We start from the raw sequence: 27,835 nt of genomic DNA on the forward strand, positions 1-27,835 counted from the left end.
TTATCTGCATCCGCACATTCCTGTGGCAAGGAGTTCTTCAGGTGAATTGTGTGTTGGGGGAAAAGCCATCCCTAGGCACTATGAAAGCTGGTTGGAAGTTGGAAAGAGAGGGACACATAGACAGCCCAGAAGCTGACCCATAATTAACATGTCGTTCGGGGTGGGTCTTCCCTGCCTTGTATCTCTGCTGCAGTGGATGGGGCCTGGTCGAAGTGGAGTCCCTGGTCGTGGTGTGACCGGACCTGTGGGGGTGGGCGCTCCGCCCGCACGAGGACTTGCACCAGCCCACCCCCCAAAAATGGAGGGCGCCACTGCCCTGGCGAGAAGTACCACGTGCGCGTTTGCAACCCTCATCCCTGTGGTACGTGGTGGGAAGGAGTTGCGGTGCTACCAGCTGGATGTAGAGCATAGAATCGTTGGACTGGAAGGGACCCCTCAAGGTCTTCTAGTCCAACCTCCTGTTCAGGCAGGAGTTTGTCTTCTACCCCGGTCAAATGGAACTCCTTCCAGATGGGGGTCCCAATTTGGTCATTCCTGACACTTTTTCCAGACTTCTAATTGTAACGGACACTCTTGTTCTGCAGAGGAGACATGCCCTCCCATGATGCACTGGGTGGGGTGTGCCAACGAGTGTCCCCGGCATTGCTGGGACCTCCAGGAAGGCATCGTGTGCCAGGAGAAAGAAGCCTGCGAGCCTGGATGTCGCTGCCCTGATGGTGAGGAAGCTTTGCTCATTTAGTGACCGTTCAAAGTTACAACGGCCCTGAATTTTTTTTGGGATCAATTGTAGTCATAAGTCAAGGTCTAACTAAGGGTTGTTTGCCTGCTACAGTTGTTAGGGGAAAGGTTTTCTCCTTGGTGGTTCCTTGATTAGAGTACTGGCTTTTTTTGTTGATTGTTTGTCTGGTGTGAATCCCTGCTTATCCTAGAAGCCATCAAATCAGCCATCAATAGATGCATAGAGAGAAATCACATTTACATACCATTGAATGGAATGATTCAATGAAAACTGAAGAAGGAAGCAGAAGATTCAGAATACATCCGCACAACCAGCCAACACACAGATAAGCAGGGATTAATATCAGACAAACTATCAAGTGGAAAACAATGCTCTAATTCAGGAGTGTCAAACTCATGGCCCGCTGGCCGGATACATCATACACTGACCAAACCCATGCCTTGTTTAGTGAAAGGGGAAGATGTCACAAAACCGGGAATTTGACACCCACGCTCTAATCTAAGAACTAGGAAACTCCAATCCTTTTATAAACTATAAATGGACAATGAACCCCCCTCATTCCTTTGCACTGAGGATATTACCTAGCCACGTAACAACGCAATCGAGGCCAATTCAGGTCTAGATCCAGATTTGTTTTCCTTGTTCACCTGGCTCTCTCCGTTAGGTACGTTGGAGCAAGATGGCACCTGCGTCCCCCTCACCCACTGCGAGTGCACCGATGCCCAAGGACACAGTTGGGCACCAGGCAGCCAGTACGACGTTGGCTGCAATAATTGCACGTGTGCCCCTGGAGGGAGGATTCTCTGCACCAACTACACCTGTCCTCCCACCGAGTGCATCTGGAGTCTCTGGTCCAGTTGGTCCCAGTGTAGCGTCACCTGTGGGAATGGCCTGCGCACCCGCTTCAGGTAAGGCTGATGCCAGGGCACTGTGAGCAAAGTTTGCCTCTGGGAGAAGGACCGGAACTTGGGACTCAGGGAGCAGATACCTTCCTCATTGAGGGCCACCCCCCAAAAGGCAATAAGACAGGGGCCGTCTCTGTGCGAGTTGATTCCAACACAGCAAGAAGTTCAAGAGACATGATGTGACCCATCTCTTCTAATCCTCCTTTCTCCAACCGAAAAGTTCTCAGTCCTCGTCAGCTGCTAAGACAGCTGTTAGGAAGAGAACCAGGAAGTCTCCACCCCAAATACATGGTCAAAAATGACTTGTAAATTGGAAAGCGTTTCAGTTGCTGAAATCCTGGCAACTTCACCCTTCGTCTTAATAGAGCCGAGGTGGCACAGTGGTTAAATGCAGTACTGCAGGCTACTTCAGCTGACGGCAGTTCTGCAGTTCGGCTGTTCAAATCTCACCGGCTCAGGGTTGACTCAGCCTTCCATCCTTCTGAGGTGGGTAAAATGAGGACCCAGATTGTTGTTGCGGGCAAGTTGCTGACTCTGTAAATCGCTTAGAGAGGGCTGAAAGCCCTATGAAGCGGTATATAAGTCTAACTGCTATTGCTATTGCTATAATAAATCTTGTTAAAGAAGATTATCGGTACTCTTTAACAAGATTTATTTAGCAAGATCTATTTAACAATAATAAGAACGCGGTGGCTCAGTGGCTAAGACGCTGAGCTTGTTGATCGAAAGGTCAGCAGTTCAGTGGTTTGAATCTCTAGTGCCACGTAATGGGGTGAACTCTGGTTACTTGTCCCAGCTTCTGTCAACCTAGCAGTTTGAAAGCACGTAAAAAAATGCAAGTAGGAAATAGGGACCACCTTTGATGGGAAGGTAACAGCATTTGGTGTACCTTTGATGATGAGTCATGATCACGCAAATGTCTTCGGACAGCGCTGGCTCTTCAACTTTAAAACGGAGAATAACACCGCCCCCAATAGTCAGGAATGACTAGTGTATGTGCAAGGGAATCTTTACCTTTACCTTTATTTAACAATGTTAAAGAAGGCTATCGGTAGTTTTTAACAAGATTTATTTAACAAGATTTATTTAACAATACTTTTTAACTGGATTTATTGAGACAAGAGGAGTGAGTTTGCCAGAATTCCAGTAACTGGAACTATTTCCAATTTACAGCCTTGCGCATTACGATGACAAGTCATGAAAATTGTAATTTGTAATTTGACTGAACAGATATTAGAAACTTCATTTGCAGTGGTCATTAAGTGAACACCATGTCTTTAAGCGAACCCATTGTTCCCTAAGAGGCGCTTTTGCCAAAGAATGGAAATAAATGGTGTTTTTGGGCAAAAGTGATGTAAATTGTGATCCTGTGATTTTGGGACGCCGCAAACTTTAAATGTGAGTTGGTTGCTGAGGTCTCAAAATGCGGACACATGACACTGGGGAAGAGGGCCGCCTATTGGAACCAGGTTTTAAGTACATTTTGGGGAGATCTGTCATAACTTCAAGTGGTTCCTAAGGGACCAGTCCTAAGTCGAGGATTGCCAAAATCCGAGAATTGTAATGGGGAGCTGAAGCCTACTGCTTGTGCTTCTCTGTGGAGAAAGAGAAGGATGGAAACCAAAGACCCCAGTTGGGGGGAGAATATATAGGGCTGTGATGGTGAACAGGTGGCAAGTAGAGCCATTTCTGAGGGTACACATCCAGAAGGAGAAAACTAGGCCAACAAGCAATCAAGAAGTCCATTCCTGAACTTCTGGTTTGCATGTTAGACCATTTTTCGCCCTCCCCAGGCTCCTAGAAAACCCCTGGAGCCTGGGGAGGGTGAAAAACGGATCTATTGGGCCCAGAAAACAGTCAGAAAACAGGCTGTTTCTGGCCTCTGGAGGGCCTCTGGGGGTGGAGGCCATTTTCTCCCTCCTCAGGCTCCAAAAAAGCCGTTCATGCATGTGCGGGGCAGCAGAGGGGTCACACATGCATGCACAGTCAGCATGGCGTGTGGGGATTAAATTATGGGGGTGGGCATGCGCAGGCAATAGCATGCATGCATGTGTGCTTTTGGCACCCAAGGCGAAAGAGGTTCGCCATCACTGATATAGAGGGTGCTGTTGTAGGTGGGACTGTAGAAGCCATGGGAAAACTGGGCTGGGCCAGTAGTTGTGATGTGGGATTTTCAGGGAGAGCTTAAAAGATGGTTTGCAACTTTCTGTCCCGCACAGGACTCCTACCTCCGGTTCCTGGGCCCCCGACTGCCTGATGGAGCAGGTGCAGACCCACCCCTGTGCCTTGGATTCTTGCCCCCCTCTGTGCGTGCACGAGGGCCGGGAGACCAGCCTGGGCAGCACCTGGCTCCTCGGGGAGTGCCAGCAGTGGTGAGTGACTCTCCCTCCACCCCTTGTCCTCCACGGAAAGCTGGGTAGACGTCTCCTAGATCGGAGACCCGCAACCTTTCGGGGACCAGGAACCACTAATGTTGTTTTCATGTGGACCAGAGGGGGCGTGGTTTCATGTGCTGCTTGCATCCCGCGGACCGGGCTTCGTAGGTTTGCATGGGCCAGTTTCTGGCATGCTGCAGACCAACGCGGGTCCACAGACTGGGAGTTTGGGACCCCCGACCTAGATGGGAGGACTTTGCATGCAGGGATACCCAGCTTGGGGGGGGGGGGTGTCTCCGGACATGGCTGCAGCTACAGGGAGATGTTCCACAACAAATTCGCGGATGTCTTTCTCTCTGTCTCTTCCAGCATTTGTACCCCGGAAGGCATTTATTGCCTAGACATTACCTGCATAGGTAAGTTTACTTTGCTAGGTAGGTAACATCAAGCAAACTTTGGAATCGGGTTTTGTCAGTCAGAAAGCAAATATGTTACAAACAACTTGTCGGGACCCAAGAACCACGAAAGAGACGTAGCGTTTATTTCTGAGCAGCTTCCTTTCTCCTTCCTCACCATGTGACAGAATCTTGCCGAATTAAAGCAATGATTTCCAGCACTGTTGATCTACAGATAGTTCTCGTCTTACAACAAGCAATTTGAAGCTACAACGGCACCCCCCCAAAAATTGGCTAATGACCATTGTTCACCCTAACGACTGTGGCAGCATCTCCCTGGTCACGGAGCCAAACTTCGGCCGCTTGGCAATTGACTCGTATTTATGACGTGTTGCCCTATCTTAGGGGTCATGGGTTTTCCTTTTATGAGCTTCTGACCAGCTATCAATGGGGAAACCAGATGCACTTTAGAACCAAGTCACGGACATAACAATGGAAGGGATTCACTTAACAAGTGTGGTGAGAAAAGTCATAAAATGGGGCAAAACTCACTTAACAACTATCTCACTTAGCAACAGAAATGTTGGGCTCCATTGTGGTCGTAAGTCGAGAACTGCCTGTACCTTCTGGAAAATTGTAGCTTAGTTCATTCTCAGGTGTAGCTGTAACATCCAGCAACTGATCTTTCCTTCCTTCCTTCCTTCCTTCCTTCCTTCCTTCCTTCCTTCCTTCCTTCCTTCCTTCCTTCCTTCCTTCCTTCCTATTCATATACCTTCCCTCCCTCCCTCCCTCCCTCCCCCCTTCCTTCCTTCCTTCGTTCCTTCCTTCGTTCCTTCCTGGCAGTGCATGGTGGATGGACCCCGTGGTCCCCCTGGTCCGACTGTCCAATGACCTGCGGTGGAAGTGTCCAGATCCGAACTCGCGCCTGCATCAACCCACCACCACGCAACCAAGGCTTGCCCTGTGTGGGCCCCAACACCCAGAGCCAGAACTGCTCCACCCAACCCTGCCCAGGTAAATGCTCCACTGGGCCCTTCAAGGTGACCTGGCGGGCAGTTGCAAATTCTCATGATTATTTATGATAGCATCGTGCCAAGTCATAAGTACACCACTTTAAAACAACTCACTTTCAGTGTCTGTGTCAGAAGATACATCTCAGGGTGATGTAAATCCTGCAATATGCAGGCGAGTTGATGACCAACATTGCGCAACAGCCAGCATCTCCTTTGTTAGTCTGGGCCAACTCACCGCAACCAACTTGCCACAAGACAATTCAACGCTGTACGCATCGTTTCATTCAGTTACTTTTACTATTGGTGACCACATTTTGGTTCAAATTATTGTGACTCTTGTATTTCTGGATGGACTTTCTTTGTTTGATTGTGGTTGGCCATGGTTCTGTCGAAATTAAGTTAACTTTCATATTGGTTGAATTGCCCAGTGGTGAGTTGTCTGCAGCAAGGCGTCTTGAGGTAAATTAGCCATGGTGTGTTGGCCACGAGGTGTCGGCTGTAGTGAATTGTCCCACAGCAAGTTTTCTCAAGATAAATTAGCCATGGCATGTTGGCCACAGTGAGTCAGCTGTGTGAATTGTCCTGCAGTGACTTATCTCAAGGTAAATTAGCCATAGTGAGTTGGCTGTGGCGAATATTGTCCCACAGCGAGTTGTCTCGAGGTAAATTAAGTCATGGTGTGTTGACCGTGGTCGTTTGGCTGTGGCAAGTTGTCCCACAGCAACTTCTCTCCAAGAAAATTAGCTGTGGCATGTTGGCTGTGGCGAGTTTTCCTGCGGTGAGTTGTCCCGTTCTACTCTTTTGGTACTCCTCCCTATTTTCACGCAGAAGATGAGCTGTGTCCCTGGTCGGCGTGGAGCCCGTGCTCGCAGTCCTGTGGCACTGGACTGACCTCACGTACCAGGAGCTGTGTGTGCTCGACTGCTTCGGCGGGCGCTGAGGGAAGTCTTTGCACCGAGCATAGCCATCCCCAGGAGACAGAGGCTTGTTACTTGCGGGCCTGCAGAGGTAAGGAAGACGTATTCCTCGGGATTTGGGACAGGGTGCAATTACCTACAAGGAGTGTTCTCTAAGACTCCTTTTTGGCATGATGGAGTCCTAACTCTAATCACGCACTACGGTACCCCACCATCTGCAAAGACCCACTAGCTCTCCATCTACCCAGGAGCTTCCACCCTACACCACCGCCCAATTGTGATGCCATGGACCCCTTGATCCAGCAGGCTGTCCTATCACCATTCCTCCTGGCCATGGGTGATGGGAATTGCTGTAGATCCTGGGAATTACTAGCTGAGGGATTCAGAGGATTAAAGTCCACAAGTCTTAACGTTGCCAAGGTTGGATACGCCCATGTTCTACACTCTACAAGCCAGAGAGGGAAATCCACCAGGAGGAATCTCCGCCCTGCGAGATCTTCCAGAATTTAAGAAGAAAGGGGTGCACACTGAGAACGCTCAGAGGGATCCTTTCAGATTCGCTTCCTCAAATTAAAACCCATGTTTCAGAAGAACAGAGTTGAAAGGGACCTTGCAAATCCTCTAGTCCAGGGTCCCCAAACCATGGTCCACGACCAGGCTGCAGCCCATTCAGAACCGAGCAGCACAAGTGGTGAGGGTGTTATGCGAGTGGCGGAAACACTTACTCGTGCGTGAAGCTCCATTTGTCCAAGCGGTGTGCGGGCGTGCTCACCACTTGCACAAATGGAGCTTCGCATGTGAGCATGTGCGCAGCTGACACTTGAACACCACCCTCCGGTGGGCTGCCAAGCAGAAAAAGGTTGACCCCCTGCTCAAGCAAGAAGCCCCAAACCATTTCAGACAAAACGGCGGTCCAGATCTCTTTTTTAAAAGCTGCATGCTTCCTTTGTGCCTCCTGATCTCAAGGCCGTTCTCTGAGCACCCAGCTGCTCCGTCCTCTGATGCAGCAGCTTCTAATACCCCACAGGGTGCCAATCCTCCCCATCCTGCTTCTCCTCCAGATTGTCCCTGGAGTCCCTGGACCCCCTGGACTCACTGCTCGTGCAGCTTCCTGGTGCAGCAGCGCTACCGGAACCAGCAAGGCTGGGAAACTGACCGGGAACCGTGCCTGGGACTGGATGGGCAATTCCGGATGTGCAATTATTCCCAGTGTTCAGGTGAGGCTGTGCCATCACAACCTCCTCCGTCCGCAGTCGGTGGGAAGTTTTGTTTCCAAACTGCAATTTTCTTGTCTTATCATAACTTCTCGTAATTGTAAAATGCACGCTTATTTATGAAATATTTATTTCATGTTGATCCCGCCTTGATTAGGGTTTATGAAAGATTCAAGGTAGCAAACCTAATGCTCTTTCCTGCTCTTTCCCCCCCTCCCAACGACAACCCTGTGAGGTGGGTTGGACTGAGAGGGAGAGAGCGGCTCAAAGTCACCCAGATGCTTTTCACGCCTAAGGAGGAACTAGAACTCACCATCACCCGGGGGCTGCCCCAAAGTCACGCAGCCGGCTTTAGTGCCTAAGGCAGGATTAGAATTCACTGTCTCCTGGTGATTGGCCCAAAGTTACCCAGTGGTTTTCCTGCTGAAGGTGAGGCTAGAACTCCCAGTCTCCTGGTGATTGCCCCAAAGGCACCCGACTGGCTTTTGTACCTAAGGAGGAACTAGAACTCCCGGTCTCCCAGTGATTGGTCCAAAGTCACCGAACTGGCTTTTGGATCTAAGGCGCAACTAGAACGCCTGGTTTCTGGCCTGGTGCTTTACCCACTAGAACCCATCTCCTCATCAGGCGCCCCCCCTCCCGGTTATTGAGCTGACTTCTTCCTGTGCCCTTTTTCCAGAGTCCAGCTGTGACCCCCCCTTTGAATTCCGGGCGTGTGGCTCTCCCTGCGACAGCCACTGCTCCACCTTGAAGAGCCCTGAGTTGTGCAAGGACATTCCACGCTGCTTACCTGGTTGTTACTGCCCGCAGGTGAGCGATGGAGAGGTTGACCTGTGGAACTACCGGCCACAACCAGCTAGGAAGGGGGGGCTGGTTGGAGACGGCCAACAGAGGGCTTCTGCCCACATAGGGTAGCAGGGTGGAAGTGGGGCCATCCCCCTCTCTGCTCAGGCCCACACTGACCACGACCGCAATTGAGCCAGAAATTTCCATCGCTAAGTGAGGCCTTTGTTAAGTAAGTTTTGCCCCTTTTTTCAAGTCTTTCTTGGCCCAGTCGTTAAGTGAATCATGGCAGTTATTAAGCAGTCACCAAAGGGGAAAGGATCACGTGACTCCAGGACCCCTGCAACGGTTCTTAATACGAGTCAGTTGCCAAGGCTCTGAATTTTGATCACGTGACCAATGAGGATGCTACGATGGTCGTAAGTGTGAAAAATGGTCCTCAGTTAGTGCCATTTCAGTGCCATTGTCACTTCGAATGGCCACTAAATGAACGGTTGTAAGCTGAGGAGTACCTGCGGTCATTCTGGGGGGTTTGCACCAAGCTGACCATCGCAAAGTAGCAGCCAAAGGGAAGGAAAGGAGAAAAGAGAGGGAGGGAGGAAAAGAGAGAGGGAAGGAGGAAGGAAGGAAGGAAGGAAGAAAGAAAGAAAGAAAGAAAGAAAGAAAGAAAGAAAGAAAGAAAGAAAAAGAGGGAGGGAGGAATAGTGGTACTTAGTAGTAGTATTTAAATTTATATACCCCTTGTACTTTACAGCCCTCTCTAAGCAGTTTACAGAGTCAGCATGTTGCCCCCAACAATTTGCGAAGGGAGGGAGGGAGGAACAGAGAGGAAGGGAGGACAGGGGGGAAGGAAAAACAGAAGGAAGGAAAGTGAGGAAGGAAAAACAAAAGAAAGGACAGAGAGGGAGGAAGGAAAAGGAGGGAAGGAAGGAAGATAGGAAGGAAGGAAAGGAGAGGAAAGGAAATAAAAAGTTGGAAGGAGAGACAGGGAGGGAGGGAAGAACAGAGGGGAAAGAAGGAAAGAAGGAATGAAAAGGGGGAAGGAAGGTAGGGAGAAAAGGAAAGGATGGAAGAAGAGACGAATGAAGGAAGGAAAGAACAGAGAGGAAAAAAGGAAGGAAGGAAGGGAGAGAGGAAGGAAAAACAGAAGGAAGGAGAGGAACAAAAACAAGAAAGGACAGAGGGAAGGAAGGTAGGTAGGAAGGAAAGGAGAGGAAAAGAAATAAAAAGATGGAAGAAGAGACGGGGAGGGAAGAACAGAGAGGAAGGAAGGAAGGAAAGAAATGGGGGAAGGAATGTAGAGAGGAAAGGAAAGGATGGAAGAAGAGATGAAGGAAGGAAGGAAGGAGAGAGAGGAAGGAAAACAGAAGGAAGGACAGAGAGGAAGAAAGGAAACAATGAAGGAAAAGGAGGGAAGGAAAGAAGGAAAGCAGAGGAAAGGAAAGGATGGAAGAAGAGAGAGGGAAGGAAGGAAGGAAGGAAGGAAGGAAGGAAGGGAGGGAGGGATTGTCGGGGCTTCTGGAAGGAGGCGTCTGTGGAAAACCCCTCTCTATATGTGTCCCCCTGAAGGGCCTGTTGGAGCAGAGGGGTTCATGTGTGCCCCCAGCGCAGTGCGCGTGTCTCCACCCCCACCAGGCAGGAGGGCCCGTGTTTATGGCAGCCGGAGACTCCGTTCTGATTGGCTGCAAGAAATGGTGAGTCTCTTTTCTGTTGTGGGGGGCACGGAGGAAGCAGTGGTTTTGCTTTGGGAAATGGTCCTCAAAGAGGGAATTATGAAGATAACAAATCTCAAAATCACAGAGAAGGGAGGATCCCCGGGTGCCAATAGTGGCTAACCTTATCCTTTTCCCATTACCCTCTGCTTCCCAGGAAGCAGCCACCAGGAATCTGAGATTTTCCTTGTAAAATAACAAAAGCAAGTTTCTAGTCCCTAAGGCTCCGGGAACAATTGCTGACTTCTATCCTTTCTACAGTTATTTCATCAAATAATAGAAACAGAGCGGCATTGGGTCAAAGATGTGATTCTGCCCGGCGGTCCCAAAAAGTGCTTGTTAACCTTGGCCTCTTTAAGAAGGGGTGGACTTCAACTCCCAGAATTCCCCAGTCAGATTAACTAAGATGGCTGGGGAATTCTGGGAGTTGAAGTCCGTACCACTTAAAGGGGCCAAGATTGATTTATTCTAAACTTTGAAAACTTCCCAAGAATTTTCCTACCTCTGAGGCTGGGTGGGTGGGGGCTTCATCTCCCCAGAGACCCCTCCCTGCCAATTCTCTCCCCCTCCAAAAAAATTGACAAGGTTGCCTTCTGGACCCCCCAAACCTTCCCTTCCTGTCCGGGGTGAACTTGATGGAGTTCACTTCCATCTCAAACTGGCTGGTCCCAGAGTGGGGAGGGAATGGAGATTTTGCAGTACCCTTGCCACGCCCACCAAGCCATGCTTACAGAACTGGTAGTAAAAAAAAATAAATTGAATTTCACCACTGATCAGAGGACATGGGGAAAAAGTTTGGCAGATCTACCCTGCCCTGAACAAAATAGCCAAGTTCCATATCTAGAGGCAGTCTATCTTCGAAAGCCAGTTGAGCTGACCCCGGAGTGGGTGGGGGGTTGACTCACTATAGGAAGTGTTATAGGAACATGTGGCTGACTAAGTTGGGGGGGGGATAGGAGGAAACAATTCAATGGGTCCTGCTAGGCCCAATTCAGCCACTTAAGCTACCGTCCTGCAGTTTAACAGAATAACAGAGTTGGAGGTCTTCTAGCCCAACCCCCCCCTGCTCAAGAAGGAGAACCTTACAGAATCACAGAATTGGATGTCAGGTCTGCAGCCCTCTTTTCTTTTGAATCCTTGACCTGCCACACTTTCTGTTATTCTAATATTTTGTTTTTGTATTGTGGGGAAATGGGAGGGGGGGATTGCACGGAGTGAGATGCTACGTAGCCATAACAACATTCTTTCTAGAAAGCCAAGGTCACCCTGTGTCTCCGCACCTCTGTGCCCTGACTGGAATTGGATGGGTGGATGCTGCCAGCTTGCCAGTGGGAGATTGGACCATGTGATGGGCTTGTGGGTGGGTGGGTGGGTGGGGGCAAGATCTTTAACTGGGTGGGGAAAACCGGGAACGTTTCAGATTTGGGTTTTTCTCAGACGTGCCAACACAGCTCTCTTCATAAATTGGAACTCTGAGCAACTTTGAGCCTCGGACTCTGATTTAATTTTGGGTGCTATTTGGAACTCTGACATTGGAAGGGATCTTGGAGGTCTTCTAGCCCAATCCACAATTCAAGCAGGCTTAAATGGGAATTAGCCATGCCACCTCCAGGTGCTGTACAACGCCTAGCGCTCTGCATGAGGTGAGTTTATCCAATGATTTTTGTCTCAAATGGTATATAGGCTTTCCTGCCTGAGCAGGGGGTTGGACTAGAGGACCTCTATGGAGCCTTCCAACTCTGTGGTTCCATTATGCTGTTGCCAGGGAGAGAACCCCCCCACCATCCCCAAATCCTCCCTCCCCTTCCTACCACCAGCCTCGGGACCCTTTCCCAAAGGGTTCACTTCACCTGCTCCGTTTGTCTCTCTGCAGCGTGTGCCAGGCAGGAGAACTCCAATGCAGCAGCCAGGGTTGCCAAGGTAAGTGCCTGATGCTTCAGATAGACTGCTCCTGGCCAGGGAGAAAACTTCCATGGCTGTTGATCGAAACCTTGCAGAGCAATCTTGCTCACACTGGCAGGAACTGGGCAAGGCTGCCACAGATGTGTGCCATCCAGTTGCTGGTCCTCAGCCTTAGTTATTCCGGGATGGGAAGCAGAGGGGGGGGAGCTGGGGGACCCTTTCTCCAGAGCCCAAACACCCCTCCCTCCTCTTTTCCTACTCAGGGCTGCTACCGTTGAGTGGCTGGTCACCATGGACAGCCTGTTCTGACTGCTTGCTGCTGGTGGCCCTCGGGCCCCGGGTCTTCCCTGCTCTGTTGGCCCAGACCTCCTGGCCTTCCCTGCCAGCCCAGGTCTCCGTTCAGTACCGCTACCGGTTCTGCCTCGACCCGCAGACCGGCCAAATTTGGAGGGGCCCAGGCGGCCTTTGCATCGCGGAGCTGGAGGAGCAACAACTTTGCGTCGATGAGACCAGTGCCTGCCAAGGTAAGCCAGGATTCGGGCTCCGTGGGGAGGATGGGATTGCCCCCCGGGCACTTACGGCTCTGCCTTATGGGTCTCTTCCAGATTTCTGCCAGTGGAGCGAGTGGGGGGTGTGGAGCCCCTGCCGGGCCCCCTGCAGCGGGGGGTTCCGTCTGCGCCAGCGGGTCGCCCTGAACTCTAATGCGGAACAGGACTGCAAGGGACTGCGATTCCAGTCGGAGACTTGCAACATGGCCCCTTGTCCAGGTAATGAGGCGGGGGTCTCCCGTGCCTGATTTACTTACCCAGTTGAGAGCTGCCAGAGAGAGAGGGGGGGGGACAAAGACAGAGACAGAGACAGAGAGACAGAAAGATGGAGAGAGACAGAAAGAGAGAGAGAAAGTAAAGAAAGACAGAGAGACAGAGACATAGAGAGAAAGAGAAAAAGAGATAGAGAGACAGAGAGAGACAGAGAGTAAAGAGAGAGACAGAGAGAGACAGAGAGACAGAAAGATGGAGAGAGACAGAAAGAGAGAGAGAAAGTAAAGAAAGAGAGAGAGACAGACATAGAGAGACAGAGAAAAAGAGATAGAGAGACACAGAGAGTCAGAGAGTAAAGAGAGAGACAGACAGACAGACAGATGGAGAGAGACAGAAAGAGAGACAGAAAGTGAAGAAAGAGAGACAGAGATACAGAGAGACGGAGAAAAAGAGATAGAGAGACAAAGATAGATAGAGAGACAGAGAGCAAAGAGAGAGACAGAGAGAGAGAGACAGACAGACAGACAGACAGCAGACAGATGGAGAGAGACAGAAAGAGAGAGAGAAAGTAAAGAAAGACAGAGAGACAGAGACATAAAGAGACAGAGAAAAAGAGATAGAGAGACAGAGAGAGACAGAGAGACAGAAAGAGAGGTGGGAGGGAGAGAAAGTAGTAAAGAACAGTAGCTCTTCCTGGTGGTCTCCCTTCCAACTGCTAATACACCAACCTGGCTCACATCCTATTTGATTGTCGCCTGCATAAGAGGGTGAGAGACAGGTTTCTTGGTCTATATATCAAATGAATGACCCATTGGGAACCCCGTATCAAAACAATTTACTTTATATGCGGCCAGAATCTGAAAATAACATTTCACACAGCAAAAGGACTTGAGCAAATTGGTCCAGTTGAGATTGGCATACATGGGACTGATTGGGGTAGATTGTAGGGGTGACATTGAAAAATAACTTTATCATGTTTTATCTGTATCTTAAAATGTTGTATTTTCGATTTCATTCTAAATCGTACTTTATATCCAATTTCATTTTAAATTGCTTTTATCAAATTTTTAGTAATAATTTGTTTCTGGAACTCTGCATTTGATATAGCCCAATTGCTAATCAATAAATAAAATAAAAATTTAAAATATAACTAACACACCCCCAGAATGCGGAGTTTATCCCAGAGAGACCCCCCCCCCCAACTAATAAACAGTGGCTGGTTGACTCTTGACAAGTTTGCCAGCCTCTATCAAAGGGAGGGAGGGAGGGAGGAAAATGGGAGGAAAGAAAGGATGGAAGAACAGAGAGGAAGAAAAGAAAGCAGAATGAAGAAAGGGAGGAAAGAAAAGGAACAACAGAGAAGGAAGGAAGGAAGGAAGGAAGGAAGGAAGGAAGGAAGGAAGGAAGGAAGGAAGGAAGGGTGGGAGGGAGGGAGGAAAACCGGGAGGAAGGAAAGGATGGAAGAACAGAGAGGAAGAAAAGAAAGAATGAAGAAAGGAAGGAAAGAAAAGGAACAACAGAGAAGGAAGGAAGGAAGGGTGGGAGGGAGGGAGGAAAAATGGGAGGAAGGAAAGGATGGAAGAACAGAGAGGAAGAAAAAAAAGAAGAATGAAGAAAGGGAGGAAAGGAACAACAGAGGAGGAAGGAAGGAAGGAAGGAAGGAAGGGTGGGAGGGAGGAAAAATGGGAGGAAGGAAAGGATGGAAGAACAGAGAGGAAGAAAAGAAAGCAGAATGAAGAAAGTGAGAAAAGGAACAACAGAGAAGTAAGGAAGGAAGGAAGGAAGGAAGGAAGGAAGGCCCGTATGGCTTTGTTGTTCTTTCTCAGCACTGGAGTCAGTTGGAGAGGATTAAATGCAGGAAAGGAGGATGAAATATGTAACTCATCCTGGTGAGAATAACGGGGTCAAAACGCCAAGAATTCACAACCGGCTTCCTTCTCTCCCTCCTCCACCCCCTCCACCCCCCACACCTGCAGGAGAGACCTGTGAGGACCGGGGCAAGGTGTACGATGCGAATTGTGCCAACAACTGCCCACGCACCTGCCTGGATTTCTGGGAGCATGTCCAGTGTCTGCAGGGACAATGCAGGGGAGGTAACGACCCCCCTCCCTCTCAAGATCCCGACCATAAATCGAGGACTAGCTTTAAATCTGTAAATTTGGCCCTCTCCTGCCCCGTCCCCCACCCGGCCACCACCCGTGAAAATTTCCTTCCCCCTCCCCACAGGATGCCGATGTCCTGAGGGGCAGCTTTTGCAGGATGGGTTCTGCGTGGCGATCCCAGCTTGCCGCTGCGGGCTCCCCACGGCGAATGGCACCATGGAAGTTCTCCCTGGCCAGTCGGCAGGACTGGATTGCCACAACTGGTGAGTGAGGGGGGGCAGAGGGTGCGAGGTTGGACTAGATGACCTCCAAGGTCTCTTCTGACCCCTGTTCTACAGTGTTCTGTGTTTGCAAAATGCTCAGCCGACGGAGGATTTTTGCGGTGCCCCTAAATACTGACAGGGAAGTTTTGGTTTATTCGCTCCTGGATGCCGAATGTCTGGGGAGATTACAGGGGGGGAGGAAGGGGATAAAAGAGGCTGTTGCAGTCGTCCCCCACCCCACTCCGCCCCTCTAAGATCTACCAGTGTAATTTCTGCCTGAAAGTGTCAAGATTCCAATAGTCAAGACTCTTCTCTTACTCCACTGCTCTGTCGTTCTGTTGTTTTGTTATTCTGTGGTTCTGTTAATCTGCTTTCTCATCGTGTGTTATTTCGTCTTCTGTCATTCTACTGTTTTGTTATCCTGGGGTGGCACCGAAGGGGCGCCATGGTTAGAGTGCAATACTCTTGAGCGACTTCAGCCGCCTGCAGTTCAGGAGTTCAAATCTCACCGGCTCAAGGCTGACTCAGCCTTCCCTACTTCTGAGGTCAAATGAGGAGCCAGATTGTTAGGGGGGGCGGGGGTGGGGGCATAGGCTAACTCTGCAAATGCTAAGAGAGAGCTATAAAAGCACTACGAAGTGGTATATTAGCCTAAATGCCATTGCTATTCAATTATTCCACTATTTTGTAGTTATTCTGTTATTCTGTATTTTAATTTTTCTGTTATTCTGTCATTCTACTGTTTTGCTCTTCTGTTGTTCTATTATTATTTAGTTGTTCTGCGATTCTGTTATTCTGTCAATGTGTTTTGTTATGATGATATCGCTTATTCTCTCATGCTGTTATTATGCCGTTCTGTTGCTTTGCTCTTCTGTTGTTCTGTTGTTTTGTTATTCTGTTTTATGTTATTCTGCTGTTTTGCTATTTGTTCAGTCTGCTGTTCTGTTGTTCTCTCTTTTGGTTATTCACTTCAGTTGTTACTCTATTGCTCTGTTATTTTGTTATTCTGCTGTTCTGTCATTCCATTATTCTGAGGAGCCGAGGTAGCACAGTGGTTAGAGTGCAGTATTGCAGCCACTTCAGCTGACTGCTTAGCTGCAGTTTGGCGGTTCAAATCTCACCGGCTCAAGGTTGACTCAGCCTTCCATCCTTCCGAGGTGGGTAAAATGAGGACCCAGACTGTGGGGGGCAATATGCTGACTCTGTAAACCGCTTAGAGAGGGCTGAAAGCCCTATGATGCGGTATATAAGTCTAACTGCTATTGCTATTCTGTTTTGCTCTAGTGCAGTGTTTCTCAACCTTGGCAACTTGAAGATGTCCGGATTTCAACTCTCAGAATTCTGGGAGTTGAAGTCCGGACATCTTCAAGTTGCCAAGGTTGAGAAACACTGCTCTAGTGGCAAATTTGGGGTGCTGAAAAACGGGGGGGAGAAATCTACCCCAGTTAAGGAGGGCAGGAGCTCCAGTTTTTCTGTGCTAAAACCAGCGCAGTTCATAAGCACACAATCCCTGCTTAATTGTGTGACAAAAAAAGGCAGCCCAGGTTTTCTGCTCGGAGGAATTAAGGCTCCTTCGTGGCACACTGCATCTTTGGCACCTGGTTTTTGTCCCTCCAGCACCTGCCAGAACGGTTCCTTCTCCTGCCCGGAAGAGAACTGCCCGTTTTATGGTGTGTGGTCGGCGTGGAGCCCTTGCTCGGCCACCTGTGGAGGGGGCACCACTCTGAGGCATCGGTCCTGCCACGAGAACCTCCAGGGAGCAGCCTGCAAAGCTGAGGCCATGGAAGTTTCCATGCCCTGCAACTCCCAGCCCTGCCCAGGTGAGATATTTGGGAGGGCAGCTGTGTTATACAATACAATAGCAGAGTTGGAAGGGACCTTGGAGGTCTTCTAGTCCAACCCCCTGCCTAGGTAGGAAACACCATTTCAGACAAATGGCTATCCAACATCTTCTTAAAGACTTCCAGTGTTGGGGCATTCACAACTTCTGTTCCACTGATTAATTGTTCTAACTGTCAGGAAATTTCTCCTCAGTTCTAAGTTGCTTCTCTCCTTGATTAGTTTCCACCCATTGCTTCTTGTTCTGCCCTCAGGTGCCTTGGAGAATAGCTTGATTCCCTCTTCTTTCTGGCAACCCCTGAGATATTGGAAGACTACTATCATGTTTTCTCTGGTCCTTCTTTCTATTAAACTAGACATAACCAGTTCCTGCAACCGTTCTTCATATGTTTTAGCCTCCAGTCCCCTAATCCTCTTGGTTGCTCTTCTCTGCACTCTTTCTAGAGTCTCCACATCTTTTCTACATCGTGGTGACCAAAACTGAATGCCGTTTTCCGACTGTGGGCTTAGTGGGGAGGGAACATGGGGTGCAGCCACCACTCTGGTGGGGACCTCTGGCTGTTACACCCAAGGTGGGAGGTAGTCCTAGACTTACGACCATTTCTTTAGTGACCGTTGGAACGGTGCTGAAAAAGGGGCTGATGACATTGTTTCACACTTAGGACCGGTCTACCACAATCGTGTGATAAAAACAATTCCGACTGATATAAGATGGTCACAGCGCTCCAAGGGCCCCGCGATCCTCCTTGGCGATCTTCCGACCGGCAGAGTCCAGGGGGAAAGCCAGATTCACTTAACGACCATGTGACTAACTTAAGAACAGCAGTGATTCACTTAACAACAGTGGCAAGGGGGGTTTGGGTAAAACGGGGCCAAACTTGTTGGAGAGCTGTCTCACTTAGCAATGGGCTCCACGGTGGTCATAAAGCAAGGACTTCCTTCCTTCCTTTTCTTATTTCCTTCCTCTGTCCTTCCTTCCTTCCTCCCTTCCTTCCTTCCTTCCTCCCTTCCTTCCTTCCTTCCTTCCTCTCTCCCTCTTAGTTCTTCGTTCTCTCCTTCCTCCCTCTGTCATTCCTTCCTTCCTCCCTCCCTCCCTCTTAGTTCTTCATTCCCTCCTTCCTTCTTCTATCATTCCTTCTTTCCTTCCTTCCTCCCTCTTAGTTCCCCTTCCCTCCTTCCTTCCGCTGTACTCCCTTCCTTTTCTTTCTTACTCCATCTCTCCTTCCTTCCTTCCTCTCAGTCCTTCCTTCCTTCTTTCATCTCTGTTCTTCCCCCCTTCCTTCTCAATTTCTTCCCTCTCTGTCTGTCCTTCCTTCCTTCCTTCCTTCCTTCCTCTCTCCCTCCCTCTCTCCCTCTTAGTTCTTCATTCCCTCCTTCCTTCTTCTATCATTCCTTCCTCCCTCCCTCTTAGTTCCCCTTCCCTCCTTCCTTCTTCTGTCCTCCCTTCCTTCTTTCATCTCTGTTCTTCCCCCCTTCCTTCTCAATTTCTTCCCTCTCTGTCTGTCCTTCCTTCCTTCCTTCCTTCCTCTCTCCCTCCCTCTCTCCCTCTTAGTTCTTCATTCCCTCCTTCCTTCTTCTATCATTCCTTCCTTCCTCCCTCCATCTTAGTTCCCCTTCCCTCCTTCCTTCTTCTGTCCTCCCTTCCTTCTTTCATCTCTGTTCTTCCCCCCTTCCTTCTCAATTTCTTCCCTCTCTGTCTGTCCTTCCTTCCCTCCTTCCTTCCTTCCTCTCTACCTCCCTCCCTCCCTCTTAGTTCTTCATTCCCTCCTTCCTTCTTCTATCATTCCTTCCTTCCTCCCTCCCTCTTAGTTCCCCTTCCCTCCTTCCTTCTTCTGTCCTCCCTTCCTTCTTTCATCTCTGTTCTTCCCCCCTTCCTTCTCAATTTCTTCCCTCTCTGTCTGTCCTTTCCTTCCCTCCTTCCTTCCTTCCTCTCTACCTCCCTCCCTCCCTCTTCTTCAGGTAGCCCTCAACTTACTACCCTTCTCCTCCCATCTCCCCACAGCTGGCTGCATGTTCAGTGACTGGACTGCCTGGAGCCCCTGCAGCGCCAGCTGTGGAGGAGGAGTCTCCGAGAGGCACCGCCAGCTGCTCCCCCCTCTGAGGGAGCCCTGCCTTTCCCCTCTCCTGCAGCGCCGCATATGCCACTTGCAGAATTGCACACTGGGTGAGTCCCTACGCGAACGTGGCTGGGTGCGATGTCCAGACCAGGAACCTGTACAAGGACAGTAAGGATTAGGGGTTAGAGCAGACAGCAGACCTGAGTATATTACACCCCTACATCTGGCCCTTTGGAACGAGATCAAATTGGAACATACATAATTAATTAGCAGAGTGCAAGAGAAGAAGCCAAATCCGATTCGACTCTGCACAGTTGTTTTGCTCTCCTTCGGTCAACCAGTGCCCTCTGGTGGCCCTCTTGGGAATATTAATTATCCACCCCCAAATCAGAGGATAAAGATTAGGGGTTTAGGGGTAAGAGGAAGGATAAGGTTAGGGATTAGCGAGCTAGTTAGGGTTAGCAGGTTAAGGGTCCGTGTTGGAATAAGGTTAGGGGGGTTAGATGGTTAGGGGTGTGGTACGGGTTCAGCGTTAGGGTTGGGACATTAGGAGCATAGGAATTTAGAGTTGAGATGAAGGTAGGAGTGGGGTTAGGGAGGTCAGGGGATTGGAGGTAGCGGTAGGAGTAAGATTAAGGATTTAGGAATAGGGTTAGAGGGTTTGGGCTGTAGGAGTTTAGGATTGGGGTGAAGGTAGGAGTAGGGGATTAGGATTAGGGGGTCTTCCCAACTACCGGCAACTGTGGGGTGGGGGGATCTTCACCCACCCTCTGCCTTTCCTTCCCAGAATGCCCTGGGACTCAGGTCTACCGCAATTGTGCCAACGCCTGTCCATACACCTGCTCCGATCTGCGGCCAGAAGCTCAGTGCATGCAAGAGGACTGCCAACCTGGATGCATTTGCCCACCTGGCCAGGTAAGTGTCTTCCTCCTCCACCCAAACGGCCTCACCCCTCTCTATCTACCGCCATGTTTCTCCACCTTAGACGCTTTAAGTGGTCTGGACTTCAACTCCCAGAATTCCCCCAGCCTCCAATGCCAGCTAGAGAACTCTGGGAGTTGAAGTCCGGACCTCTTAAAATGGCTGCTAGTTGAGAAACACTGCTCAACCAGGGAATTCTGGGAGTTGAAGTCCCAGAAACCCCAGCCTGCTATCCCACAGGTGCTGCAAGGCATGCTGTGTGTCCCCGTGGAAGAGTGCCGGTGCGTGATCGGCCAGGTGCCTGCTGTGCCCTGGGCTGCCAACTTATCTGAGGAAGAGCGCACCCGGGAGCATGGGCCTGGCAGTACTTTCCAACATGAATGCAACACCTGGTGAGTGACCAATTGGAAGTGGCGAATGGAGACCCCCCCCCTCAAATGGGACCCCAGCTTTGCACAGGGTCCTGGATTCACCCAGCCTTCCCCAACCTGGTGCCCACTAGCCTATCGTTCTGCCATCGAGCCCCACATTTTCGTGAAACATCAGTGCAACGAATTCTGTCCCATTTTACGGCTTCTCCTGCCACTGTTGTTAAGGGATTCCCTATAGATTTAAGAGAGTCACGTGGTTGGGAAGTCCATCCGTCTTCCCCATTGCCTTTGCTTATCATGAAAGGAGAATCACGTATACCCTGGGATGCAGCAAACCGTTGTAAACATGAGTCCATGGCCAAGCGTCAAAGTTTTGATGCTGCAGCGGTCGTAAGTGTGAGAAACAGTCACTTTTCCATGCCATTGTCCCGTTGAATGGCCGCTACATCAACTGTTGTAAGCTGAGGCCTGCCTGCATTCTCTCCTTGCTTCACAACATCCTGCGAGGGAGGCTGTTGATAAGAAAGAGTGACTCCTTCATGAGGACTAGAACCCTGCGGTGACATGTTCTTCTCTTCTTTGCCCCTGCAGTGTCTGCCAGAGGGGCGTCTTCATCTGCACCCAGGAGAACTGTGATGGTAAGAGTGTTCAAAGGCGAGGAGGAGGAGGAGGAGGAGGTATCTATGGGGCAGCCGGAGTGAAAACAGAGTTTTCAGTGTGGCCACGGTTTCGTGTGTGGAATGTTGGGCTCTCTGTGTTGCCACTGGGCATGCGCAGAGAGCACACCTCTCATCGGTAGGAGGTTGAACTAGATGACCTCTAAGGTCCCTTCCAACACTGTGGTTCTGTAAAGGTCTCCTGCTCGAGCAGGGGGTTGGACTAGATGACCTCCCAGGTCCCTTCCTTTTCTCTGTAATATTGCAAGGGTCCCCTGCTTGAGGAGGGGTTGGACTAGAACAGTGGTCCTCAACCTGTGGGTCGGGACCCCTTTGGGGGTCGAACGACCCTTTCATAGGGGTCGCCTAACACCATCGGAAAACACGTATTTTCGATGGTCTTAGGAACCGAGACACCAATTTTATGGTTGGGGGCCACCACAACATGAGGAACTGTATTAAAGGGTCGCGGCATTGGGAAGGTTGAGAACCACTGGACTACAAGTTAGAAGAGTCCCCGGCTTCAGTAGGGAGAGAGACTAGATGACCTCAGAGGTCCCTTCCAACCCTCTTCTGATTGACTGATTGATCCCTATCTTCCTCTGCTTGGATGCCCTCTGGGTGCCCCGTCCTCTGCCTCCGCCTTGTTCAACTTGGCCCTCACCCTTTCCCAGTGCCCTGTGTCTGGTCCGAGTGGTCTCCATGGTCCCCCTGCCCCGTGACCTGCGGCTCCGGCAACCAGCTCTCCCGGCGCCACCCGATCCAGCCGCGCATGTTCAATGGGGCCGAATGCCAGGGGCCATCGGTACGCTGGGCACCGTGCTCTCTCCCGGATTGTGGTGAGTGGCCGGATCCCACCAAAGGCCGGGGAGGGGGGAGGGCATAGAGGGGGGTCTTCCCTCGCTCTGATCCTCTCGGCGTGATTCTTCCCCCATGCCAGCCTGCCCAGAGGGGGAACACCGACAGCCCGCTGTTCCGTCGACTGCCTGTGAGCGCAGCTGCCGTCAGATCTACGTGGAGCTTCCCCGAAATTGCAGCTGGGGGCCGGTGCAGGGTGCCTGCATGTGTCTGCCTGGGCACTACCGCAACAGCAGTGGACACTGCGTGGTGGCTGCCCTCTGCGAGTGTGAGGAGGGAGGCCAGGTGTACTTGGTGAGTAAAAGGCAGGTGGGAGGGTGGGAGGGGTTTAGAGAGTCAGTCCAGAGAGAATCAATATAGCTGTGTTTTTATTATGATGATCCTATCTGTTATCCATCCATCCATCCATCTACAGTATCTCTCTGTCTCTCTCAATCCATCCATGCATATGTCTATCCATCATCCTATATCTCTCTGTCCATTCATTCATTCATTCATCCATCCGTATCTATCTATCATCTATCCATCTCTCTCACTCATCACTCATTCATCTATCTATACCGGTCCATCATCTCTCTCTCTCTCTCCCTCCCTCCCCCCCCATCTCTCATCTGTCTGTCTATCTATCTATCTATCTATCTATCTATCTATCTATCTATCTATCTATCTATCTATCTATCTCTACTATCTCTCTTTCTTCTGTCTTTGATCTTTCTATCATCTCTCTCTCTCCCTCCCTCCCTCCCCCCCTCTCTCATCTGTCTGTCTGTCTGTCTGTCTGTCTGTCTATCTATCTATCTATCTATCTATCTATCATCTATCTATCATCTATCTATCTATCTATCTCTACTATCTCTCTTTATTCTGTCTTTGATCTTTCTATCATCTTTCTCTCCATCCCTCCATCTCTACCCATTATTTTTATCTCATCTATATGTCTGTCTGTCTATCATTCCTATCTCTCCATTTCTCTATTATCTAAATCTATATCTATCCATCATCTCTCTCCCTCCCTCCCACCCTCCCTCCCTACATACATACACACACACATATATATAATCTCTCCCTCCCTCCTCTCTCTCATCTAACTTCCATATATCTATCTATTATCTCTCAATCTTTCCATCTATTTATATCCATCTATTTATATCCATCCATCCATCCATCCATCCATCCATCCATCCAGGATCCTCCTTCAACCCCTTTCATCCCTCCAAGGCTGGAGAAGGGCCGCCTCCACATCACCTCCTGGCAAACAGCCCCCTTCCCTGGGGAGGCTTCACCCACTGCCCACTTTCCTTTCTCTCTCTTCCCTCTTCCCCAGGCCGGAGCAGAATGGCGTCGGGGCTGCGAAATCTGCCGCTGCGTGAACGGCCGGGCGCTGTGCGAGACCAGCTGCCGGCCCCTCGTCTGCCTCAAGGTCCTTCCTCCCCAGAGACCCCTCATCCTGTTTGGTCCCTACAAAGCTCCTGGGGGTGGGGGGTGGGGGTCACGGTCTCTCCCCTTCACCAGCCCCCTTCCCAGCCTGCGGCTTCTGGGCCCAGAAGTGAAATTCTATCAGGAACCCCGGCTCCGAAACTCAGCTCTGGGTTCGAGTCCTGCCCTCCCTCAAGTGCGGAAAAAAACGCCCCTTTTCTCTTCTGTCCTCAGGATGAAGTCAAAGTGCGGGAGCTGGGCTCTTGCTGCCCCATCTGCCGGAAGGACTCTGACGGTATGTGGGTCAGGGGAAGCGGTGGGGTGACTTTGGGGAGCAGGCAGCCTTAAGCAGTAGGAGAGGAGCTGAAGAAGCACATCCAACTCCCAGTGATGAAGGAGAGGTGCGTGTCTTGAGATTTGGGGGTAGAAGCCTCTGAAGGAGCTGGGAGACCTTCTCTCATGTGGGGCAGCCAAGGGGAAAAGACCTGGGGTGTTGCGGGGCCTCTGATCGGCATCCTCGGCCTCCCTCATGGCTTGCTTCCTGTAGTTGGGGGGCAGGAAGGAATCCAGAAAGGCACGCACGCACGCACACACACACACACACACACACAGACTTGTAGAACTGACCTGTAGAACCGCAAGACATCTCATTACCCAGCTAAGTAGCATCATCAGTAGGAAGAGGGAGAGGAAAAAGAGGAGGAGGAGGAGGAGGACTGTGGGGTCCTTGGTGGTCTCTGAGCTGGGTGGTTTTCTTAGCAATAGCAATAGCAGTTAGACTTATATACCGCTTCATAGGGCTTTCAGCCCTCTCTAAACGGTTTACAGAGTCAGCGTATTGCCCCCAACAATCTGGGTCCTCATTTCACCCACCTCGGAAGGATGGAAGGCTGAGTCAATCTTGAGCCGGTGAGATTAGAACCGCTGAACTGCAGATAACAGTCAGCTGAAGTGGCTTGCAGTACTGCACCCTAACCACTGTGCCACCTCGGCTCTTCTTGCAGACATTTCAGTACTCAACTAGGTAACATCATCAGTGCAGGAAGAGAAGGATTTGCTGTCTCTTTCTTCATAGTCCCTCCTAGCACTGACGATGTTACCTAGTTGGGTCATGAAATGTGTGCATGAAAACAGCAGGATTCAGCCACAAGGACCCACCAAGCTGTGCCAAGTGAAGCCTGGCCTGGTATGGTCCTGACCCACAAACACAAACACACAGAGAGCGAGTACAAACAAAAGGAGAAATCATTCAGAGAGAGGAGGGATGGGGGGGGGGAGGGAAGATAGGAGAGGAAAAGAAAGGAAAGGTAAGAAAGAAAAGAAAAGAGAGAGAGAGAAAGAAAGAAAGGGAAAAAAGAGAGAGAAAGAAAGAAAGGGAAAAAAGAGAGAAAGAAAGGAAGAAAAATAGAGAGAAGAAAGAAAGAGATAGATAGAAGGAAGAAAAGAAAGAAGAAAGCAAGAGAAAAAAGAGAGAGGGAAAGAGAAAGAACAAAAGAAAGAAAGAATGACAAAGAAAGAAAGAAATAGAAATTAAAGAAATAGAAAGAAAACAAAAGAGAAAGAAATGAGAGAGAGAGAGAGAGAAAGAAAGGAAGAAAGAAAAAAAGAGAAAGAAAAATGAAAGAGAGAGAGAGGAAGGAAAGAAGGAAGAAAGAAAAGAAAGAAAGAAAGAGAGGAAGAAAGAGAAAAAAGAAAGAAAGAAAGAAGGAAAGAAAGAAAGAAAGAAAGAAAGAAAGAAAGAAAGAAAGAAAGAAAGAAGAAAGAAGAAGCAGCTTTGCTGCCTCAGGCCACTTACTTTTACTCTCCAATGGAAATGCCAGTAGGGCACCTGGAAGACCAAACCAGCTGTTTGTGTTCGCAGGGCCAGAAGCACTAAAGTCGGCACATCCGGTCCTGGATCGCTTCCCAGGCCCTACCTGTCCCCCAGTTTATTCTGACCCCTGTATTTCCTCCTAAGCCACCCCGCCTGGGTGCCCAGTCTCTCCTGGGTTCTGCCAGGCTCGTAACCCTTTCTTTACCCTGCAGCCGAACGTCACCCCCACTGCCGACACTTCACTGAACGTCGCAACATCACCAAGGGGCTCTGCTTCCTGGCCGGCGTGGAGGTGGGCTTTTGCAAGGGGCAGTGTGCTTCCCATACCAACGTCATCCCGGAGGTAAGACAACCCTCCATACCCCTTCACCCTGTCCACAATTCATGGGGACGGGGCCCCGAAAGAAGTTCGACTTTCCCGGGATTTGCAGTTCCCGGAGGAAACTTTATCCGCTTCGGCCTTACAGGAACCCTACCTGCAGACCGTCTGCGACTGTTGCAGTTACCGACTGGATCCGGTCAGCCCGGTGCGCATCCTGAACCTGCAGTGCCCACGCGGTGAGACAGAGCCCGTGGTGCTGCCAGTTATCCGTGGGTGCGAATGTAGCAGCTGCCAAGGTAATCATTCTCCGTTTGGTCCGATGGCCTCCTGCAGCTCTCTGTCAGCAAAAATGGAGCTTGGGGAGTCCCTGTTGTGGCCCACCAGCCACCAGTAGAGCTGGTGGAAGACTCTGACGAGGAGGACATTGGGGAGAAACTTGGGCGACTTCTGGCATCTGGGGAAGGTTCTGAGGGATGCACTGCATCAGACACGGAGACAGAGCCAGCCACTGACATTTCCCAGCCACCAGAGAGGCAGCTGCCTTTGTAAGTGGAGATGAGTGAGGAGGAAGAACAGCTGGGGCCTATTCCAGAGGCGCGTATGTGCATAGCAGTTAGGAGAGGTGAGCAACGGAGGACAAGGACTCAACTCGGGAAGCAAAAGTACACGTGGACGCTGAATGGGCCCTCCCTGGCTGGGGAATAAATAGAAGGAAAGGGGAGTTGTCGTAGGAGACAACAGTTCGTATTTCTGGAGGCTTTGCTCATTGCGTTTCGTGCATCAAAGACTGCTTGCCCGAACTTAATTTGCAGCCTTTTGGCTGGGAACTGATAAGGTCTGTACTGCAGTTAACTCCTTGCAGGGCTGTTGCCTGGATTTTTCCGAGGAGGAGAGAATGCCATTAATTCACCAGAGGTAAATAAAGAAGGGTTTTTTAGTGTCCTGTCTTTTCATTTCAGGTGGCGACCTCTCCAAGCGTTGACCTCTCCTCTCCTCCATGGATCTAACTTGGAGTGAAACTGGGGTCCTTCCCCCCACCCCTCATTGCAAATTCTCCTGCCTTACAGAGTCTTTCTCTTCTTCAGTCTTTAAATAAAGCATTTTTAGCAGTTTCCTGATGGGCTCCTTGTTGTTTCTCAGGTCTCCCGGGATCTCCGCTGGGAAGAGAGGACCGGGAGGTTTGGGGGGGGGGGGGGGGAGCACAGCCAGGTCTGCCGTAGGCAAGGAATCCAGAAAGGACCAGGAGTTTGGTAAGAGCCGCGGTGGTGCAGTGGTTAGGGTGCAGTGCTGCAGGCCACTTCAGCTGACTGTTATCTGCAGTTCAGCGGTTCAAATCTCACCGGCTCAGGGTTGACTCAGCCTTCCATCCTTCCGAGGTGGGTGAAATGAGGACCCAGACTGTGGGGGCGATATGCTGACTCTGTAAACCGCTTAGAGAGGGCTGAAAGCCCTATGAAGCGGTATATAAGTCCAACTGCTATTGCTATTGAAAGGGGTCTGGAATGCAATAGGGTTTGCTGCTTGAGCAGGGGGGCGGGGGGGTTGGACTAGAAGACCTCCAAGGTCTCTTCCAGTTATATTCTGATTGAGAAAGATGCACTCTGATCTGTTGTCCTCAGTAGTACTTGCATTTCAGGGAAGGGAAGGGAAGGGAAGGGAAGGAGGGAGGACACAAGAAGGAAGGAAGGACAAATGGATGGAGGACACGAGGAAGGGAGGGAGGAGAGAGGAAAAGGAAAGAAAAGGAAGGAAATGGTGGAGGTGGATGGAAGGAGGAAGTAAAAAGAAAGAGGGACAGGAGGGAGGGAGGGAACACAGAGAGAAGAAAGAGAAATAAAGAGAAAGGAAGGAAACAGGGCAAATGTGGAAAGGTGGAAAGAAATAAGGAAATAAAAAGGGAGGGGGGCACAAGGCAGAAGGAAGGAAAGAAGGAAAAAGAAAGTGGGTGGAAGGAAAGAAAGGAAATGGCAGAAGGAAGGGAGGAGGAAAGAGAGAAAGGAGGGAAATGGCAGAGGTGGAAGGAGGGAGGTCACAAGACGGAAGGAAGGAGAAAGGAGATGGGAGGGACGGAGGAGAGAGAAAAAGAAAAGGAAGGGAATGGCAGAGGTGGATGGAAGGAAGGAGGGAGGAAGTAAAAACAAGGGATAGGCGTGAGGAAGGAGGAAAGACAGAAAGGAAAGAGAGGGAGGGAGTGAAAGGAAGGAAATAGGGCAGAGATAGGAGGGAAAGGAAGAAAAAGGGATATTGAAGGGATGGATGGAGGAAAAAGAACGGGGATAGGAAGGAGGGAGGAAAAAGAAGAGAGATAAAGAGAAGGGAAGGAAGTGGCAGAGGTGGAAAGAAGGAAGGAAAGGTTGGGGGAGATGTGTGTGGCTTTGGAGGGGGTCATCCAGAAGCTACTTCAAGTCCCACCCCCTTGCTACCATTTGACCATTCCGCCAGACGCTGCGCCTGTAGAAGGCAACCTCCTTGAAGGGCAGGTGCCAAGGACTGGCTGCATG

At 50.2% G+C, this 27,835-nt stretch overlaps 1 protein-coding gene across 1 annotated transcript in view; it reads left to right on the forward strand.

Moving 5' to 3' along the window:
- LOC116520557 (SCO-spondin-like) overlaps window positions 1–27,835 on the forward strand; it is a 122,258-nt gene that overhangs the window by 93,817 nt on the left and 606 nt on the right. Inside the window, exons 83-105 of the mRNA XM_032234806.1 lie at window positions 194–361; window positions 585–716; window positions 1,404–1,647; window positions 3,864–4,016; window positions 4,389–4,435; window positions 7,406–7,561; window positions 8,238–8,368; window positions 9,911–10,035; window positions 11,927–11,973; window positions 12,219–12,479; window positions 12,561–12,722; window positions 14,693–14,809; window positions 14,943–15,081; window positions 16,699–16,901; window positions 18,923–19,084; window positions 19,765–19,892; window positions 20,139–20,290; window positions 20,861–20,907; window positions 21,600–21,764; window positions 21,866–22,077; window positions 23,434–23,494; window positions 25,225–25,355; window positions 25,480–25,630. Of these exons, the coding sequence (XP_032090697.1) occupies window positions 194–361; window positions 585–716; window positions 1,404–1,647; window positions 3,864–4,016; window positions 4,389–4,435; window positions 7,406–7,561; window positions 8,238–8,368; window positions 9,911–10,035; window positions 11,927–11,973; window positions 12,219–12,479; window positions 12,561–12,722; window positions 14,693–14,809; window positions 14,943–15,081; window positions 16,699–16,901; window positions 18,923–19,084; window positions 19,765–19,892; window positions 20,139–20,290; window positions 20,861–20,907; window positions 21,600–21,764; window positions 21,866–22,077; window positions 23,434–23,494; window positions 25,225–25,355; window positions 25,480–25,630 (3,294 nt within the window). The remainder of the gene's footprint in view (window positions 1–193; window positions 362–584; window positions 717–1,403; window positions 1,648–3,863; window positions 4,017–4,388; window positions 4,436–7,405; window positions 7,562–8,237; window positions 8,369–9,910; window positions 10,036–11,926; window positions 11,974–12,218; window positions 12,480–12,560; window positions 12,723–14,692; window positions 14,810–14,942; window positions 15,082–16,698; window positions 16,902–18,922; window positions 19,085–19,764; window positions 19,893–20,138; window positions 20,291–20,860; window positions 20,908–21,599; window positions 21,765–21,865; window positions 22,078–23,433; window positions 23,495–25,224; window positions 25,356–25,479; window positions 25,631–27,835) is intronic.

This window comes from Thamnophis elegans, chromosome Z, assembly GCF_009769535.1.
Source record: "Thamnophis elegans isolate rThaEle1 chromosome Z, rThaEle1.pri, whole genome shotgun sequence".
In the NCBI taxonomy this organism is placed as follows: domain Eukaryota; kingdom Metazoa; phylum Chordata; class Lepidosauria; order Squamata; family Colubridae; genus Thamnophis; species Thamnophis elegans.